This window comes from Danio aesculapii, chromosome 23 (assembly GCF_903798145.1).
Source record: "Danio aesculapii chromosome 23, fDanAes4.1, whole genome shotgun sequence".
Lineage (NCBI taxonomy): Eukaryota > Metazoa > Chordata > Actinopteri > Cypriniformes > Danionidae > Danio > Danio aesculapii.
The window spans coordinates 30,600,613-30,620,528 of NC_079457.1; the positions used below are offsets into that span (position 1 = coordinate 30,600,613).

Consider the following 19,916-nt stretch of genomic DNA (forward strand, 5'->3'; position numbering starts at 1 on the left):
ACTTTCAACGCTGAGTTCAAAATTCTTTTCAAATGTGTAGAATTACTTTCAATAAATTTTGAGTAACTACACTCATTTCACTTGATAAAGTTGACTGTTTTACAGTGTTTTACAGTGTAGAGAAATAAGTGTGTAACCTAGCAAAATAATATATATATATATTTATTATATACATTTTAACCACAAAAGCTCATCTGCCATCTCTTGGATGCAAACGTTTTGGTTAAAAGTTTACAGTAAATACATTTTATTTGCTTTTAAGAAAATGGCTAATTGGTTTGTTAAGATTTTTATTCATAGGTTGCACTGTAAAAAATGCTGGGTTCCACGCAATTCCTTCATGTTCCAACACAAATTCTTACAAATTAACAAATGTGAGTGTATTCAACATAAAACAATTAAGTTGTCCCAAAAAACAATAAAAATGTGCTATTTCTAGTTTAAACAAGCAGCAAAAGTCTTTTTTTGTGTGAGGGACCATTTACAGTGTTTTGAAGCTGCAATTTTTAAGTTCAGGCCACTGAGCACCATTGACATTCATTATATGACACAAAATATAATAATTGAAATAATCATTTCATTAGGGAAGTGAACTAATCCTTTAACAGGGACCTAACTGCTTGGACTTTTAACACTAGAACCACTGGGTGAAATTGACTGTCTCATTGGTATTAAAGGAACACTCCACTTGTTTTGGAAATACAATATACAAATTAGTTGGAAAGGAATTAGTAGACTTAAACAGTTGAGTTTTACTATTTTTGAATCCGTTCAGCTGATCTCTGACGGGACCACTTTTAGCTTAGCCTAGCTTAGCACAGATTGAATTGGATCGGATTAGACCATTAGCATCTCACTCAAAAAATTAAAAAAAGATTTTATCATTTTCCTATTTTAAAGGTTAAATCTTCTGTAGTTATGTGTGATATCATTGCTTTCCTAGCTGTATCAGCCTAGAAAATAGCAACTTTTAATTTTTAATAAGTCTTAGTCAGTCTAAGCAATTCCGGCCATGAAGCCTGAAGATTCTTAAATGCACCTTTTGTACTTTAATTGATTTTTAATTGATTTATTTTGCTGTTTTTATTCTTAAATCACTCAATCTCCTTTTCTACATTTTGTTTTAAATGCAAAATAATAATATCAACATGTAAAGCATCTTGTAAAACTTTTTAAATGATTTGTTTTCTTAAAATGGATTCACAACTAAAAATGATATATAAACTATTTAGTTCTTACAACTAAATCTTTATTTAATTTGACTTCTGGACTGCTCAGTGATTGAGGGTGGGGGACACATTTGCGCATTTGCGATGTGATAAACATTAAATATTATTTTTTTAGACCCTCATCATAGAAAATATAATAGAAAATGATGTTATATACACAGTTGAAGTCAGAATTATTAGCCCCACTGAATTAGTAGCCCTCCTGTTTATTTTTTCCCCAATTTCTGTTTAACAGAGAGAAGATTTTTTTCAACACATTTCTAAACACAATAGTTTTAATAACTCATCTCTAATAACTGATTTATTTTATCCTTGCCATGATGACAGTAAATAATATTTGACTAGATATTTATCAAGACACTTCTATACAGCTTAAAGTGACATTTAAAGGCTTAACTAGGTTAATTAGGTTAACTAGGCAGGTTAGGGTAATTAGACAAGTTATTGTATAATGATGGTTTGTTCTGTAGACTATTGAAAAAGAATTAGCTTAAAGAGGCTAATAATTTTGACAAAAAGGTTTTTAAAAAATTAAAAACTGATTTTATTCTAGCCGAAATAAAACAAATAAGACTTTCTCTAGAAGAAACAATATTATCAGACATACTGTGAAAATTTCCTTGCTCTGTTAAACATCATTTGGGAAATATTTAAAAAAGAAAAAAATTAAAACGGGGGCTAATATTTCTGACTTCAACTGTATTTTTTAGGTATAATTGATACTTCTAGGTATTTATTTGGGGCCCCTCAGATAGCTTATTGGTTAAATCTGCCCCTGTCCTTAGTACATGGTATAACTACAGAAGTGTCAAGCTTTAAATAGGAAATTTATCAAAACTCTTTAAATGAATTTTTTTGAGTGAGATGCTAATGGTCTAATCCGATTCAATGATTTATGCTAAGCTACGCTAAGCTAAAAGTGCTCCAGACCCTGAGTGGATGAATGGATTGAAAAAAAAATTGTAAAACTCAGCTGTTTAACTAGATTTTCAATAAATTAGCAAGTCTATAACCAGAATAAAATCAAGGCATTTATACCTATGAGCACCAACAGGTCAAATGTACATATATAATAACTTTGCGCATTTTCATTTTTGCTAGGCATGCTAGGCATTGTCTTTCACCCACAGAGACAATCAGTTTTATTCTCAACGGATAAAAGAAGGTGATTTGTGGACATTTAATGCCATGAGTGAATGTAAATCTGATGGTTGATATCATGAGTGAGTGTGTGCTGGGTCGACTGATGATAAAAAAAAAATCATGACTCTAGTGAACTCTATTTTGTGAAAACAGTCATATAATACAGACTTTTTTTGAATAAATAAAGGATTATTTTCATGCAGTTCTTTGCTGTGGATTTGTCATCTGAAACATTCAACAAATATGGCTGGAACAATGTGTTTTACGTTTCACAAAAATGTAGGCTGAGGGACATATTTCCAATGAGCATGGATTGGTTTTAGGTATATAACAACACCTGGTGGTTCTAATGTTAAAGATGATTAATATATAATGCAGAACGATAATCAGCTTGGTATTTTTTGATATATGCTATTGAATCTAAAGGGGTCCAAAAGTCGATGTTTTACATATAAAACAGAGTAGAAAAGTATTCGTCACCTTGATTTTTTTTTTTCAAATCAGTGAATACAAACTTCAGAACTCAGACTTCAGCCCAATCGAACATCGAAATCTTGGCCGTTGATTCAACAAGAAGAGAGACTTACTGTGTGACAGAAATCCTCTAAATGCAGATGTGAAAACTTTGTCATGTCATATCCAGCAAGATTTGAGGCTGTTATTAGAAACTGGGTTACGCGTATGAACTCTTATCTGGTTCTTGCTTTGTCTTTGAGGAGTAAAAGCTAAATCTAAACCTTTTTACATAATGCTGCAATATAAAATATGACAAAAGGAAGAGCGAGGAATAATTTGATAAGGCAGTGTATATATGAATACACAACAAATAAATAAATAAATAAGTAAATAAGTAAATATTCCAACACAGGCTTATTGTAAATACATGTTGCAGCCTGTATTTTTTTGAAACCGCAAAAATATAGTTCAACCCTTGTGCTTGTGCTGCAGAGCCCTCGGTTCAAGTCCAGTGAAGCATGGTTTCACAGCAATAGAGATAAAAGTAATGTAAAATCAAGGTAAATCTATGTGGTTGCAGTACAATTTTCTCTTAGATTTGCTTTTGAAAACACCATTGGTTGGGTTTAGGTCAGTGGTTTGCTGGTCTAGATGATCTGTGCGACAAGCCCTGCCTTTTGGAGAATGTGTACAAGAACGACGTGCATCTGAAACACCAAAACCCATTAAGTAACGTATTTTAGATTCGCCAAAGTCTAGACAGCACACTCTAGTGTATTTATCATCTGAAACGTGCCACAAAATGTAACCGGAGCAAAGTGTTTTATGTTTTGCTAAAATGTAAGATGAGGCATGTATTTCCAATGATACTGAGCTGAAATATTCTGGTTTAAATGGGATTTTAAATCAACAAAACCCTGCAAAAATAAAGGATTGCAGTTTTATTGAGAGTATTATCTTTCCAATGTAATTTACTCGTCATCCAAAAATTATTAAAGGAACAGTTCAACCAAAAACTAATACTACCCAATAGTTTACTCACCCTTAAGCCATCCTTAGTGTAAATGGCTTTCTTCTGTCAGATGATTACAGACGGAGCATTTTAAATTTTTACCCTGGCTCTTCCATGCTGTACAATAATGCTGGTGTAGGGTAGTTTCCCTGTTTTAAGCTTCAAAAAAATGCATGAATCCACCAAAAAACAAAACAAAACAAAACAAAAAAAACGCACCCATACACCACCAGGGGTCTTGTGAAGCACACTGGTGTGTTGGAACCAAAAAGAAAATATATTTTAACACATCGACATAAAACCCAATAATAACACACTGATTGGATCCAATTCATATATCATGGAAGAGCTTAAATGTAAAATGTAAAAATGGATAAGGGATTAAATGTAAAAATGTTCATCTGAAAGAAGAAAGTCCTACACACAGAGGATGGCTTGAGGGTAAGTAAATTATGAGGTAATACATTTTTTTTTTTGTCTGAATAATTCCTTTAAATGTGTGTATAATATGTTTGTAATCAGGGGCGAACTTAACCAAAAAGCGAGGTAAGCAGCCGCTTAGGGCCCCAGGAATTAGGGGGCCTGACCAATGCCAAGAAACCTATTTTAATCATATAGCTCTTTTATAAATTTTCTATCGTATGTTGTAAAATCTGTCTATAACCATTAAGATTTTAAAGTTATTACTTCTTTTCAAACCTGGCGGCCCCCCATGAACAATGGAACGTTCCGTCCGTACTGCACATATGTGAGGTGTAAGCACTTCCATCAAAAACACTGCCAGCCAGTGTTGCCAGCTTCGAGACTTTTCAGAACCCCCTATAGCGCCAAATAAAAAAATTTAAAAAATGACAAGCGAATGTTTTTAGGTGTTACTGGAGATTTTTAGAGACTCTCGTGTGTCTGTGCTGTACTGTTCTTTACATAACTCTTCGTAAACAAGCTGTGGATGATGCCTTCAGTTTCTCCTCCACCTCAGAGCACTTCTCTCACACCTGCAGCATTGAGAGCAGATCATTCCTCTGCATATTGTCTGCATAATGTTTTAGCACCGCGAGCGTGAGGTATTTCCCTAGTACAGTCAAACCGATCTGCTTCTCTGTTTTAAATGTAATTTAAATAGACCATTTATTATTTTCTTGCTGTTCAATCACAGAGATTTTAGTGACACCAGTCTGCCAGCGATCAGAGTAGAGACAGGTAAAGTGTGCAAGAGTGAGAATTTGGAATTGCTTAGAGACCCCAAACCACTAAGTCCGCCCCTGTTTGTAATGATTGGCAGGTGCAGCTTGACCAGTGTATTTGGCATTAAACTCCATAATGTTATAAACGGAATTATGTTTTCATGATAATAGGTTGAAAAAAATAATAAAAAATTAATGGATTAGTTAATATGCTTAAAGTAATGTTTTCTATTTATTATTAAATAAATGAGGAAATAATTGATGGAAACCTTGTAATACAGCTTGATAGTTATATTTACTTTGGCCCTTCATTAAAAATTGTAAGAAATTTTCCTAGTGTAAGATTTTCGAAAAAGAAATGTCAACTCCGCTTGCCAGAACAATTTAGAAAAAAACATATGTAAACGTTTACAATTTTTATTATACAATTATACTAATTTTTGTGTAATCTAGAATAGAATAATCCTGTAAATTGTACAGTAATTTACTGTAAGATTTAATGACGTTTTAAATATTTACTCAAAATCAGACAATTTCAATTACATAAAAAAACTCTATTTGCCTCTAAATTGTTATAAATGTGTAAATTACATCACAAAACTGTATTTTTTGACTAAACGTTCGAATGACTTGCCATACAGATTAAAAAAATGATTTTGAATCTTTCATGAATCAGTGATTATAAGTTTATATGTTCCTGTTTGGGCGACGCAGTGGTGCAGTAGGTAGTGCTGTCACCTCACAGCAAGAAGGTCGCTGGTTCGAGCCTAGGCTCCACTGTTGGCGTTTCTGTGTGGAGTTGGAGTTCAGTTGGCGTTTCTGTGTGGAGTTTGCATGTTCTCCCTGCGTTCGCGTGGGTTTCCTTTGGGTGCTCCGGTTTACCCCACAGTCCAAAGACTTGCGGTACAGGTGAATTGTGTAGGCTAAATTGTCTGTAGTGTATGTGTGTGAATGAGTGTGTGTGGATGGGTTGCAGCTGGAAGGGCATCTGCTGCGAAAAAAAATGCTGGATAAGTTGGCGGTTTGTTCCGCTGTGGCGACCCTGGATTAATAAAGGGACTAAGTCGAAAAAAAAAATGAAGGAATAAATGTTCCTGTTTGAGACTGAACACACAAACACAAGTCATATCAGTAAAAGAAAAGCAGATTTTTTTATTAACAAACATGTATTTACACACTGGTCAGCAAATACATCGATGGACAGGCAGTCAATGGAGAACAACGGAGACCAAACACAGGAAAGAGATACAAAAAGTGCTTACAAAAAACACTTGTAAAAAGAGACAGAGCCATAAAGATGAGAAAAAGAGGTGCGATATCATTATTTTGCTCTTATAACATGTATACGCAGCAGACTATCATTTGCTGACCTATATTGAATATCCTAAACTCTACACTCAATTACAAATGTACAGTATGAGTATGTTGGAGAGAGTTACAAAAATGCTTTGTTTCTCCTGGTCTACAGAGTTGAGATGTCTTGCACAGACAGACACTGAACACTAGAGGGCAGGATAAATCCATGGCCAATATGATGGTCTAAGTGAACATTGTACAAGATTACGGCAATCTAATGTTATTATGCTGAAAATGTTAGTTTATTTGCCATTTAATTTGATAAACTAATAGCTAAACATTGTACCAGAACCATTGCTGTGCTTAACCTCATGTTCAACGTGGTTGATTTATGTGAAAGTCAAAGTGAGAAGTTTTGAAAAATGTTCACTGCTCCTTTCCATTCAACAAAAACACACACATTGAAGGTTTTTAGATCTTTTCTTAACACAGCACTTGATGTACTCTTAAAAATAAAGTTTTTTACAGTGATGCAACAGAAGAACCTAGATTTGTAAACTCAAAATCATCTGCAAGACTCATATATACTGCTTGAGAAATGTCTTGATAAAATTAAAGATATAAAAAAGGATAGTTTGACTAAATATGAAACTTTCCTCACGATTAAGTGTTTCTAAACTTTTATGAATTTCATTGTTCTATTGAACACAAAGGAAGATATTCTGAAGAATGTTGTCAATGACATCCGTAAAAGAAACAAAAAATACAATATAAGCCAATGACGGTTTGTCCAAACATTCTTCAGAATATCTTCCTGAAAATCAAACAGATTTGGAACAAGTGGAGGATTAGTAAAGGATGACGGAAAGTTCATTTTTGGGTATACTGTCCCTTTAAGATGGCATTACCACTAAGATAATGTCATAAGAGTTATTTTAGAAATGTATGGAGATCTTATGCCGCGTTTACACCAGATGCGGAAGAAGCGCCAAGCATGAGTGATTTACATGTTAAGTCAATGCAAAGATGCGAATATACATCCTGCGGCGTGCGAAAGAGGCGGCGCAAATGACACGATTCGCCCGAATAACGTGGCGCGAGTTGAGTGTTTTGCACGATTGATGCGCTTAACCTGAAACGCTCAGTTGGAAAATCTAAACTTTAGCTGACATTCGCACCACGTTAACCAATCAGGAGTTTTCTCTTGTAGGGGCATGATTATGACGTATCGCCTGCTGTTGGTGTCCTAAGGAAAAAATCCTCCTTTCGACATCGACAACAGCTCATCAAACTGGGCTCGGCTCAGCTGGAAGCACCGCTGAAAGCCTCCTTCATCCAGGTATAGTTTCTGGAGGAGTTTATGAACTCACAGAGCTGGGTGCACCTCTGAAAGTATCTAGTGGACTCAGACATGGTGCCAAACAAATCTACGCAGTTTATCAGCCTTTCTAAAGCACATAAACACAGCTATTACCTCAACAAAATCCATGTTAGCCATTTAGCAACAAAGCTAGAGTCATCAGGCAGACACAAGCCCTGCTCATCATGCAAATCTGCGTCTGTTGTGAATTGAATTTGATACACGAATGAAGTAGATTTGACGCGCAAATGAAGCAAGTAAACTCAAAAGTTCACGTGTCTATTTACACGCAAATATCGTGATTTATCTGCGCTTGGCGCGTTTGGTGTAAACACAGCATTAAGAAGACAAAACAGCTGTAACTAACCCTGGGTGCAATAGGTGGTGACAAATCTAATGAATGAATCACAGAAACACTTATTTAAGCAATTCATTCAAAACAGCTGATTCATTCAGCAATAAAAGTCTGCTGTGTTGTTTAAAAATGCACAACAGTTCTTTAAATACATCAAATCAAATATGAAATAACATTGTACAACAACTGATAATGATGTTTACAAAATGAATCAGGCAATACTGGCAATTTAGCGATATCCCTGCAAATTTTCGGAAACAAATCCATAGTCCTCTTAATCTAAGACAATATTTATTTAAATGGAGTGGAGTGATTTAATAGATGTTAAGGCTGGGACACACTTAGCCGATAGTCAGTCGTTGGTTCGCATTCGTCAGGCTAGTTGGTTTAGTGAAGGGGTGTCTAAGTCAATTCCTAGAGGGCTGGAGCCCTGCAGTTTAGTTCCAGCCCTGCTTCAACAAACTTATCAATAGGTATCGAACAAGCCTAAAGCACTCAATTGGTTTAATCAGGTGTGTTTAATTAGGGTTGGAACTAAACTGTGCAGAGCTGCGGCTCTCCAGGAACTGAGTTTGACACCTGTGGTTTAGTGTATTCGCCTTCCACCAGGTTAATGTCGGAGCTAGCTGGTCTGATTCAGCATGTAGAATTGACGTAACCTGTCGCTGAATAAGAGTTCTCTGATTGGCCGTTCAGCTACAAATCAAAGCACAAATACAAAAACTGACGTGACGAAACTAAGCAAACACTGCAGGTCAATAGAGAACACAAGGAAGTCAGCTGTCATTTCACAGCATTTCTTAAATATTTGCAAATTATATTATTATCAGAGGTGGCACGGTGGCTCAGTGGTTAGCACTGTCGCCTCACAGCAAGAAGGTCACTGGTTCGAGTTTCTGCTGGGTCAGTTGGCATTTCTGTGTGGAGTCTGCATGTTCTCCCCATGTTTGTGTAGGTTTCCTCCAGGTGCTCTGGTTTCCCCCACAGTCCAATGAAATGTGCATCCGCTGCGTAAAATTTAAGCTGGATTATTTGGTGGTTCATTGCACTGTGGCGACGCTTGATAAGGGACTAAGCTAAAGAAAAACAAATGAATTAATTATTATCAGATTATTATACATATTTACAGGAGTAAACTTCTGTATGGTGAGCGAGGAGAACTTATCTCATGGTTTGTAAATGCTGCTTTGTTTATGGTTTGTATGTGTACAGCACTAGTTTCGGTTTCCCTTTGTGGAATGACAAAAAAGATACTAACACCTGCTTTGTCTTCCGTTTGTATACGTGCAGCACTAGTTTAGGTTTCCATTTGTGGAAAGACAATACACACTGCTGCCCTCTGCAGGGGAGGAAAGATACATCCTCTCACACAGACAGAATGTACAATGTCATTTCAGAAAACCGTCTTCTGTTTAGTGTGCTCATGTGCAGCTTTTGGTCCAGTTGATTTTCATTGTCACTATTTTTTTGGCGTTGGCTTGGTGCGGCCTGGGGTTACAATGTTCATCATGAAAGCACTTCGACCTATACATTTTTTGCATGCTTTATTTAAATGGAAATGTGCAGTGTGAGCATTCTTCAAACGTTCTGCTTTTTCATTTTAGGTGGAAAACGATGCAATATAAGTGATCTATTCCTTAAAACAGCATGATTTTGCCCACTTCCTTTACCATCAGACCAAAAAGCTCCCAATACAATATAAAAGTCCCTTGATATGAAACATCTGGGATCACAAACAAGCAACACAACCACTGCATGAGTAATGTATGAAGATTATATACTGAACTTTGGCCTTCACATCTCATTTTAAAAAGAAACACACAGCCGCTCTCGTCAGAACATGTCAATATCAGTTGTGCTTTGAGGTTTATGTTTCCATCAAACAGTTACAGTAGCTCTGCATCTACAGTGAAGGACATTGACAGACACTCAACCAATGTTCATATTCAATTAAGGACATTTGTTGACTGATATTTGATTACAAGCACCATTCATACCAAAGAACCATTTTTTATGCTACAATTATATCAGCTAGACCTATAAAACAATAATAATGAAACACAATAAAGTGAGGTTATGAAGTAATTGTAGTGGGAGACTAGGAAGCCCAAATAGTTTGTGATCTACAAAAGCATGTTGTGTAATAAATGATGATTATGAGGATTACATATAGTGACGGCATGTACACTCACCCAAAAACATTCATGACTTAAAGGGATAGTTTACCAAAAAATTAAAAAGTCACAAAAGAAGATACTTTGAAGAATGTTGGAAAAAAGCAGCCATTGACATCCATAGTAGAAACGAAAAACACTAAGTCAATGACTGTTTTTTCCAGCATTCTCCAGTATATCTAGAGGAAAGATGATGAAAAGAAGTCATTTTTGGGTGAACTGGATTAGACTAAAAATATCAGAAACACTTTAGAATAAGGTTTCATTAGTTAGTGCTAATGTTAACATACAGTAAGCATTTTTTTTTATTAATGACATCCTTTGTTAGTCACTTAATATATATATATACTGTTGCTCATTACTTTAGTTTATGAATTAGCAATTAAACAATGAATCTTTGATACATGTGAATTTTTTTTTTGATGTATTTACAAATATTTTAAAGCGCCAGAGTTTTGGGTACATAGACTTTCAATGGAAAAACAAGAAAACGATGAGTAAAAAAACTTATGTTGTATAACAAAGATATGCAAAGAATGAATTAATCTTTCAAGATTATTACATGCCGTATGCTCAGTTCAACTTAATTATTGCTGTTAACTAATGTTAATAAAACCTTATTGTAAAGTGTTCCTAAATGATCAAGCAAAGCATCTGCAAACAAATGAATCACTTCATTATGTAAGTGATTTTACAAGTGTGAACTAAACATTTGGTTAAATGTACAGTGCATCCGGAAAGTATTTATAGCGCCTCATTTTTTATGTTACAGCCTTATTGTAAAATGGATTCAATTAATTTATTTCCCCAAAATTCTACACACAATACCCCATAATGACAATGTGAAAAAAGATTTTTTGAAATTGTTGCAAATTTATTAAAAATAACTAAGCTGAAAAATCACATGTACATCAGTATTCACAGCCTTTGCTCAATACTTTGTTGAAGCATCTTTGGCAGCAATTACAGCCTCAAGTCTTTTTGAATATGATGCCACAAGCTTGGCACACCTGTCTTTGGGATTTTTTGCCCATTCCTCTTTGCAGTACCTCTCAAGCTCTATCAGGTTGGATGGGAAGCGACTGTGTACAGCCATTTTCAAATCTCTCCACAGATGTTCAATAGGATTTAGGTCTGGGCTCTGGCTGGGCCACTCAAGGACATTCACTGAGTTGTTGTGAAGTCACTCCATTGATATTTTGATGGTGTGCTTTGGGTCATTGTCCTACTGGAAGATGAACCGTTGCCCCAGTCTGAGGTCAAGAGCAGTCTGAAGCAGGTTTTCATTCAGGATGTCTCTGTACATTGCTGCATTCAGCTTTTCCTCTATCCTAATTAGTCTTCCAGTTCCTGCTGCTGAAAAACATCCCCACAGCATGATGCTGCCACCACTATGCTTCACTGTAGGGATGGTATTAGCCTGGTGATGAGCGGTGCCTGGTTTTCTTCAAATGTAACGCCTGGCATTCACTCCAAAGTGTTCAATTTTAGTCTCATCTGACCAGAGAAGTTTGTTTCTTATGGTCTGAGAGTCCTTCAGATTCTGATTGTCAAATTCCAGGTGGGCAGTGGCTTCTGTCTGGCTACTCTACCTTACAGGCCTGATTGGTGGACTGCTGCACAGATGGTTGTCCTTCTGTAAGGTTCTCCTCTCTCCACAGAAGAACGCTGGAGCTCAGACAGAGTGACCATCGGGTTATTGATCACCTCCTTGACTAAGGCCCTTCTCCACCGATCACTCAGCTTAGTGAGTCCTGGTGGTTCCAAACAAACTTCCACTTACTGATGATGGAGGCCACTGTGCTCATTAGAACTTTCAGAGCAGCAGAAATTTTTCTGTAACCTTCTCCAGCCTTGTGCCTCAAGACAATGCTGTCTCTGAGGTCTACAGAGTATCCTTTGATCTTCATGCTTGGTTTGTGTTTTGACATGCACCGTCAACCCTGTGACCTTTTATATAGACAGGTGTATGCCTTTTCAAATCATGTCCAATCAACTGAATTTACCACAGGTGAACTCCAATGAAGCTGCTGAAACATCTCAAGAATGATCAGTGGAAACAGAATGTACCTGAGCTCAATTTAGAGCTTCATGGCAAAGGCTGTGAATACTTATGTACATGTGACTTTTCAGGTTTTTTATTTTTTTTATATGAATTTGCAAAAAATCTTTCTTTACATTGTCATTATGGGGTTTTGTGTGTAGAATTTTGAGGAAATAAATGAATATAATCCATTTTGGAATAAGGCTGTAACATAAAAAATATGGAAAAAGTTAAGCGCTATGAATACTTTCTGCATGTTCTGTACATTTTCAGTTTTAAGGGATAGTTCACTCAAAAATACAAATGTACTCATTATTACAAAATGAATATGAAAGTTGATGCATGGCTACCGGTTTCCAAAATACTGTTCAACAGAAAAAAATCAAGTCAAACTGTTTTAGAAGAAGTGAAGGGACAGTGAATGATGACAGAATTTTCAGTTTTGGGTGAACTCTCACTTTAAGTGTCTAATTTCACTTTAGATTACAGAACCAAAAAGACTGGCACTAGCTATGTTTCCATCCACATGTTTTTATACACATTTGGAGAAAAAAGAACAATTGATTCGCATAAGATGCACACAAAACTTATTCATAAAAGAGTTTTTTTGTAATAGGATGATGAATAGATGAATAAACGATGGGAATAAATGTATCAAATGAGATTCCCAACCATCAGGCATCTGAACGCAAGATAACATAACAGCATTTCTCAGTCAAATAAAGTTACAGCGGTTTCCCTGGTTGCAGCGACTTACATTTATTATTTATTGCACCAGTTTACAGGGGCTTAATTATTTTGTTCTCAACACATGGAACTGAAACAAAGCTTTATTTGCTAAATATTTTGTGGGATTCCAATTTTTCAAACAAATTAAAGGAAAACTCCACTTTTATTTTGGAAATAGATTTATTTTACAAGTCACCCAAAGTTAAACAGATGAGTTCTACCAGTTTTGAATCCATTCAGCCGATCTCCGAGTCTGGCAGGAGCACTTTTAGCTTAGCTTAGCATAGATCATGGAATCGGATTAGACCATTAGCATCTCATTCAAATATGACTAAAGACTTTTGACAAATTTCCTATTTAAAGCTTCTGTAGTTACATTGTGTACTGAGACCAATGAGAATTTTTCTGGGCTGATATGTCAAGAAACTATGCGCTCATTCTGGCATGATATTCATGGAACTTTGCTGTGGCAGGTGCAATTATATTACTCAGCATCTAAAAAATAAATCTGAATCGAAACGTTCTTGCAATCGTGGTGATGTGAGATGATTCAGAACTGTTTTCAGATGCTGTACAATATCATTGCCCAGGAATATGAGAAAAATTATGAAAACTTTATGAACTTTTTTTACTAGATGCTAATGGTCTAATCTGATTCAATGAATTATGCTAAGCTAAACGTGCTCCCCTGAGACCCAAAGATCATCTGAATGGATTAAAAAAAGGTAAAACTCTGTAACTGTAGAGGAGTTGTAAAATGAGCCTATTTCCAAAAAAGTGGAGTGTTCCTTTAAATTAGGATGGAACCACAGCTAATCCATCCTCACGCCACAACACAAAACGACTTCCAGAAAGCTCTAAGTCTTTCTCAAGTTTATATTTAACACTTCCTTGATTCTATTTTTGACTATCACAAGAAGTCGTCTCACTTTGTTTTATATTTATGCTCCGCGCCCACTTTCCTCCTCTCAGCTCTCTCCGTTTTTATTGTGCAAATTCTGAGTGAAGGTAAACACCACAAAATGACCTCACACACACATACAGAGCTGGAACTCAGTGAACCTCAACATATGAACAAACTCAAAAGCATGGACCACACACACACAAAACCCTTCAAAACACAAGAGCTTTCTGTTTAGATATGCTTTACAGCCACTGTGGAAGAGTGTGTTGAGCGGCTGTGTTTTGTCCAGAGGTGGAAATCAGGGAGCCGCTCCTCCAATTATCTCTAAAGCAGAAAGGGCTGATTGAGACAGTGTTTTAAACAGAGGAACAGAGAGAAACAGAGAGGAGGAATGGCCAAGAGTAGATCCTCTTCATCACACTCGTTCATTTACGAAGACCTGGAAAACACAGAGACAAACATTAACGATCATAGAAGTTAACATCATTGTGGAGCATGTTAGAGTTGATTAGTGGATGCTGACGGTTGATACTGAGAGCTTTTGGAGATGTTCATGTCCTGATATCACTATCATCAGATGCTCCTGCTTGTGTGTTTGTTTAGTTATTGAAAGGAAGGCATGCATATCTGATCTGAGTAATATTTCATTTGTGACCATATCTCTGCTGAGAAATGAGTGCAGTAGTCATGCAAGTGCACACACACACTCTCTTATACACACACTCTCCCTAGTGTGCAAAGACACACACAAACTCCTTCTCATTCATACACACAGGCATGTTCACACAGTATCTCACACTCACAAATGCATGTGTACACACACACAGTCCTGCAAACACACACACACACATACAAACTCACGCACACTTTCTCACATACAAACTCGCATGAATGCACACTCTCTCTCACACACACACGTGAAATGCATGTACTCACATTAATCACACACTTCACTTTCTCTCTCTCTCTCTCACACACACACACACACACACACACACACACACACACACACACACACACACGCACAATATCAATCTTCTCTCTTTCTCTTTCTTACACACACACAAACGCACGCACGCACGCACGCACGCACACACACGGACATACACACAGTGTCTCAAACTCACAATTGCATGTACAAACACACACACACTTTCTGACACACAAACACACACGCCTGCACACACACACAGACATGCATGTACTCTCACATTCACAAACACAAACACACACACACACACACACACAAACACACACACACACACACACACACACACACACACACACACACACACACACACACACACACACACACACACACACACACTTCTCCCTCTTTTTCACACAAAAACACACTCTCTCTAACACACAAACATACAAGTTCTCACACACATTTTCTCACGCACCACACACGCATGTGCACACACACACACACACACGCACTCACACCTGCTGTGTGATTTATTAATCTCCCAGTGACAGTGAACAGTCGAGTGTCTAGAGACAGGACCAGCGCTTCACTCATTTGCTACTCGTCTGATTAAACCGTCATGAAGAATGTCTCAGGGGCAAATCTAATGCGTTTAGCACCTCCATGTGCACATCTTGAAAAAAGGGGCTTCTTCTACACACACTCATTACAGATCCTGCATAATTTAAGGCTTATTGAAATCAGGCCAGAACTGCTCTCAGAGGAACCACTCCGACGAAACCCAGATAAAACACAGAAAGCGGCAGGTAGAACGGTAAAAAAGATCACACCACCATACCAAGAAAACATGAGGAAAATACACACCACCATGTATTATTAAAACTAAACCTCGCTCTGAACTCTTCTAACAAGACGAATACACAAACACACACATTTACACTTCATTAAGCAGGTCTGTTTACAGAAATCTGGCTCGTCTAATGAGGAGAAATCAGACTATTATATCTCAGGAAGATGTTATTGTTTGAGCTGCCGCATAAATATTGACAAAACGAATATTCTGGAAATGCGGCATGGTGGCTCAGTGGTTAGCACTGTCGCCTCACAGCAAGAAGGTCGCTGGTTTGCGGTTCATTCCGCTGTGGTGACCTCTGAAAAATCAAAGACTGATAATGGCGAGGATTTTCTGATGGATGTCCCAGTAACACATATCCTTTCTTATGTCTTTATGATTATTAATAAAATTTAATGTTTAAGGGTGTAGACAATGGCCCAATCCCAATTCTATTTTTGTACCCCTTCAAAATGTACCCCTAAGAAATGAGACAGCACTACAACACCTGCACATATCATCATATATATCATCGATATCTTGCATCATATGAAATCAGACGATCGCGACTGCTGTGGTTATTCCAGCTGTGTTATATTTTGGTTTTTATCTTCAGGAAATGACTCAAGGCATGTATTATGTTATCATAACCATCTAATGTGGCAATGAACTCGTAACTATACAGTGCATTTACACTATTCATCTATGTAAACACAAGAAAACAACATTAACATTATAGCAGACAATATGAAAAGCTCATTCCCAGCCACTAGACTTTTCTGACATGGTATTCGAGTATCTAGTGACAGCGTGTTGTGAGACTGCTATACAGGAGTTATTATGAGGGATTATAGATAGCGAAATATAGCAGATTTTATTTTAGCGTTTTTTTTTTTAAGCATGCAGGTAAAACACGAGCACAGTTATGAATGTATTAAAACATATTCTTGTTTGTTGTAAAAATTCGTAATGATGACAAAAAAATGCTGCTGTTGTAGCTGGTGTATTCTGGGAAATTTACCACTTGGTTTGAAGTGTAGTCCTGAAAAAAAAAATAATAATAACAATAATTATATATATATATATATATATATATATATATATATATATATATATATATATAGCTGTTTGAAGGGGTATCTAGCCCTTCCTCTAAGCCCTACGCCTTAAAGCTAAAGAGAATTGGGAGTAAGGGCTAAGGGGTAGAATTGGGATTGGGCCTATATGATGACCTTAGGCCCAATTCCAATTGTGGGCAAACTCTATCCTGGAGGGCCGGTGTCCTGCACAGTTTAGCTCCAACTCTAATCAAACATATCTGCTTATAGATTTCTAGTGATCTTGAAGACACTGATTAGACCTTCCCCTTAGCCCTTTGTGTGTTCACGTGAAGAGGTAGGGGTGTCCCAATTCTCTTTAGCTTGAAGGCGTAGGGCTAAGGGGAAAGGCTAGATAGCCCTCGAAACGGAGATTGTTCAGGACCACATTCGAAAGCAAGGGCTATGAAAATTTCCCAGAATACACCTTCCACAACAGCAGGATAGCTGTATCCGGAAGTAAGGAGAGGCACAAATGAGTATTTTTTGTCATTATTACGAACTTTGACAACAAACAAACAAACACATTTTAATGCATTCATTACAGAGTTCGTGTTTTACCTGCATGCTTTAAAAAAAAAAAACGCTAAAATAAAAACGGCTAAAATCACTATCTATAATCTATAATAATAACTCCTGTATAGCAGTCCCACAACATTCTGACACTCGATGACACTCAAATACCCTGTCAGAAAAGTCTAATGGCTGGGAATGACATTTTACAGTGTCTGCTATAATGTTAATGTTGTTTTTGGGGTGTTTACAGTACATAGATGAATATGGCCACGGTGTAAATGCGCAGTACGGTTACGATCTTATTGCCACATTAAATCATTATGATAACATGATATCATTTCCTTCAGAGATTTTTTAAAGATAAATACCAATAAAATACTGTAACTGGATTAACTACAGCAGTCGCGATTGTCTCATCTCATATGAAGCAAGAGCTCATGATAACATATGATGACAAGTGCAGGTGTTGTAGTGGTGTCCAACTTCTTACTGTGTGTTCACACCAAAGGTGGCGAGAGCGTCAAATCTCAACACATTGATCTCTTATTTAAAGGGGCCGTTGCAGCATATCATATCAGTTACATTCCCGTATAATACATGCTTTCTAGCGTGAAAATATTGCACACTTTTTTATTAAATTCATTTAACAATGGAAGATCAAGTTGCATGTGATGTGGCTTTGCTCCACTTAATTATCCAATGTGTCTATATGTCTAAATTTATCTGAAGCAGCAATACTGTTTTGTATTGTTGTATGAGATTCACGCTTTTTTAAAGAAAACAAAAATATAACATTAATGCACAGCCGTAACTTTTTTTCGCCAGTAACTTTTTTAATGTATGTTCTTTTAAGAAAACATCGTAAATAATTGGAAATTCTGCGACCGCAATAATCAAACCTCTGGGAACATCTGTGGTCGGAACCAAAGTTTACAGGACTGTGTTCTCTGGACTCTTCTCAAGTGGTGAACTTCTACATTCTGATTGGTTGCAGCCGAACTGCGTCATAGCTCATTACCATAAAGTTGATTTGATTTCAACTCTCCTTGACGCCCACACCGGCGAACACGTGCCATGCTGCTCCTCGCCGTTCATCGCCGCCAGCTCCGATTGAAAATGAATAACTTCCAGCTACTTTGACGCTATTGCCGCTTTCAGTGTGAACATACAGTTAATTTGAAGCCCTTCCCCTTCACAATCTGTTTCAAGGGCCAAAGGGAAGGGACAGGGGTACAAAAATAGAATTGGGATTGGTCCTTAGTGTCATCCAAGCGGCAACCTCCCGCTCTCCCTCGGGAAGCCAATATGGAAGTAACTGAAACTGCAATTCATTAAAATTCCGCTAGTCCTGGCTCCATAACAGAGCAAATTGCAATTGAGCCCACTGTTAGAATGGCCAACTTTACAGCAGAAAAAAAGGTGTTTACAGCCTGGTACAAAGAACGATTTTGGTTCATATAGCTATTATTACTCTCCATGACAACAGTGAGGGGGGTGCAGTTTTTTATAACTCATCCATTTCCTTTATATTAGGTTATATTAAGTTTGCATAATTAAGGGCGTGGCCACTTGAGTGACAGCTAGGTCTCGCTGGTCGCAGTCACTTCACCTCAGCTGAATCCGGCAGATTAGCCACTGATCTCGGCATATTCATCGTATTTTTGTTTTGTTTTATGTGGCTTTACATAGTCAGCTGCCTTTTGGACTTATTTCTTACAATTATCAAATGATATGGGATGCTGTGTGCACTTAATTGTGCTCACAAACCATTCATGTGGCCTCGTTTGCCATGCGAGTAAAGTTATGAACTTGTATACCATCTCTGTAAATGTATTTGTTTTATTGAAGATCATTTATCATTTATATTTTTCTTTAGACCCGTAAAGCACTACAGAATGTGACAGATTGATTAGCTGTAGGTTCTAGAACAGTCATCTGAAGCGTTATCATACAGTGTTATGCTGGAGTTCATCAATAGTCTTGCATTTACTAACACAGACTATATTTGAAGTGTTTGGAAGTAATTTGCGTTTTCCTCCTGTAGAAAAACGTCATAAGAGCAATGCTTAGTGGCTCAATGTATTACTACAGTGTTTTTAAATAGTCTAAACACTATATTGATATAGTGTACAGCCAAGCACATGTGGTCAGAACACAAACGAGTCGCAGGTAATAAAGTATCAAGTGTTTCTCCTTAAGTAAAGTCTGTCTGCCAGGTCTAAGCAAAGTGCCAGCACGTGTCTGTAGCTCCGCTCACTCTCCGCCTCTTTGCCCTTGTTTGGTATCCCGCCGTGGGTGCGATGACGCGCGAACAAAATGGTGACGGTTGGCCGCGCCTACTTGTAGCTTCTTTTGCAGTGTTCAGAAAACTATGGGTGACGTCACGGAAACTACGTCCATATATTTTACAGACTATGGTGTCATCCCACTTCAGAGTAAAACTGGAATAATGTGTGTGTGTTTGCTTTTCTGTATGCCAAATGATTTTTGTTTCCTCAGGATCTACACAGCCAGGTCAGAGGTCATGAAGACCTCTTGAGTGGATCTGGACTCAGTTTCCTGAGTTATTTGCCATTTTAGCTGTTAATCTTTTCAAGTTATTCCTTTGTATGTAAGCTGCTAGCTTGGATGTAGATTATACCGGTGTTTAACCA

General features: G+C 37.1%; 1 protein-coding gene across 1 annotated transcript in view; it reads right to left on the minus strand.

The window, feature by feature from the left end:
• Positions 1-12,996: 12,996 nt before the first annotated feature.
• The window catches only part of nkain4 (sodium/potassium transporting ATPase interacting 4), a 130,376-nt gene continuing 123,456 nt past the window's right edge, over positions 12,997-19,916 (minus strand). Inside the window, exon 7 of the mRNA XM_056448772.1 lies at positions 12,997-14,325. Coding sequence (XP_056304747.1) covers positions 14,316-14,325 — 10 coding nt within the window. The 3' untranslated portion in view covers positions 12,997-14,315. The remainder of the gene's footprint in view (positions 14,326-19,916) is intronic.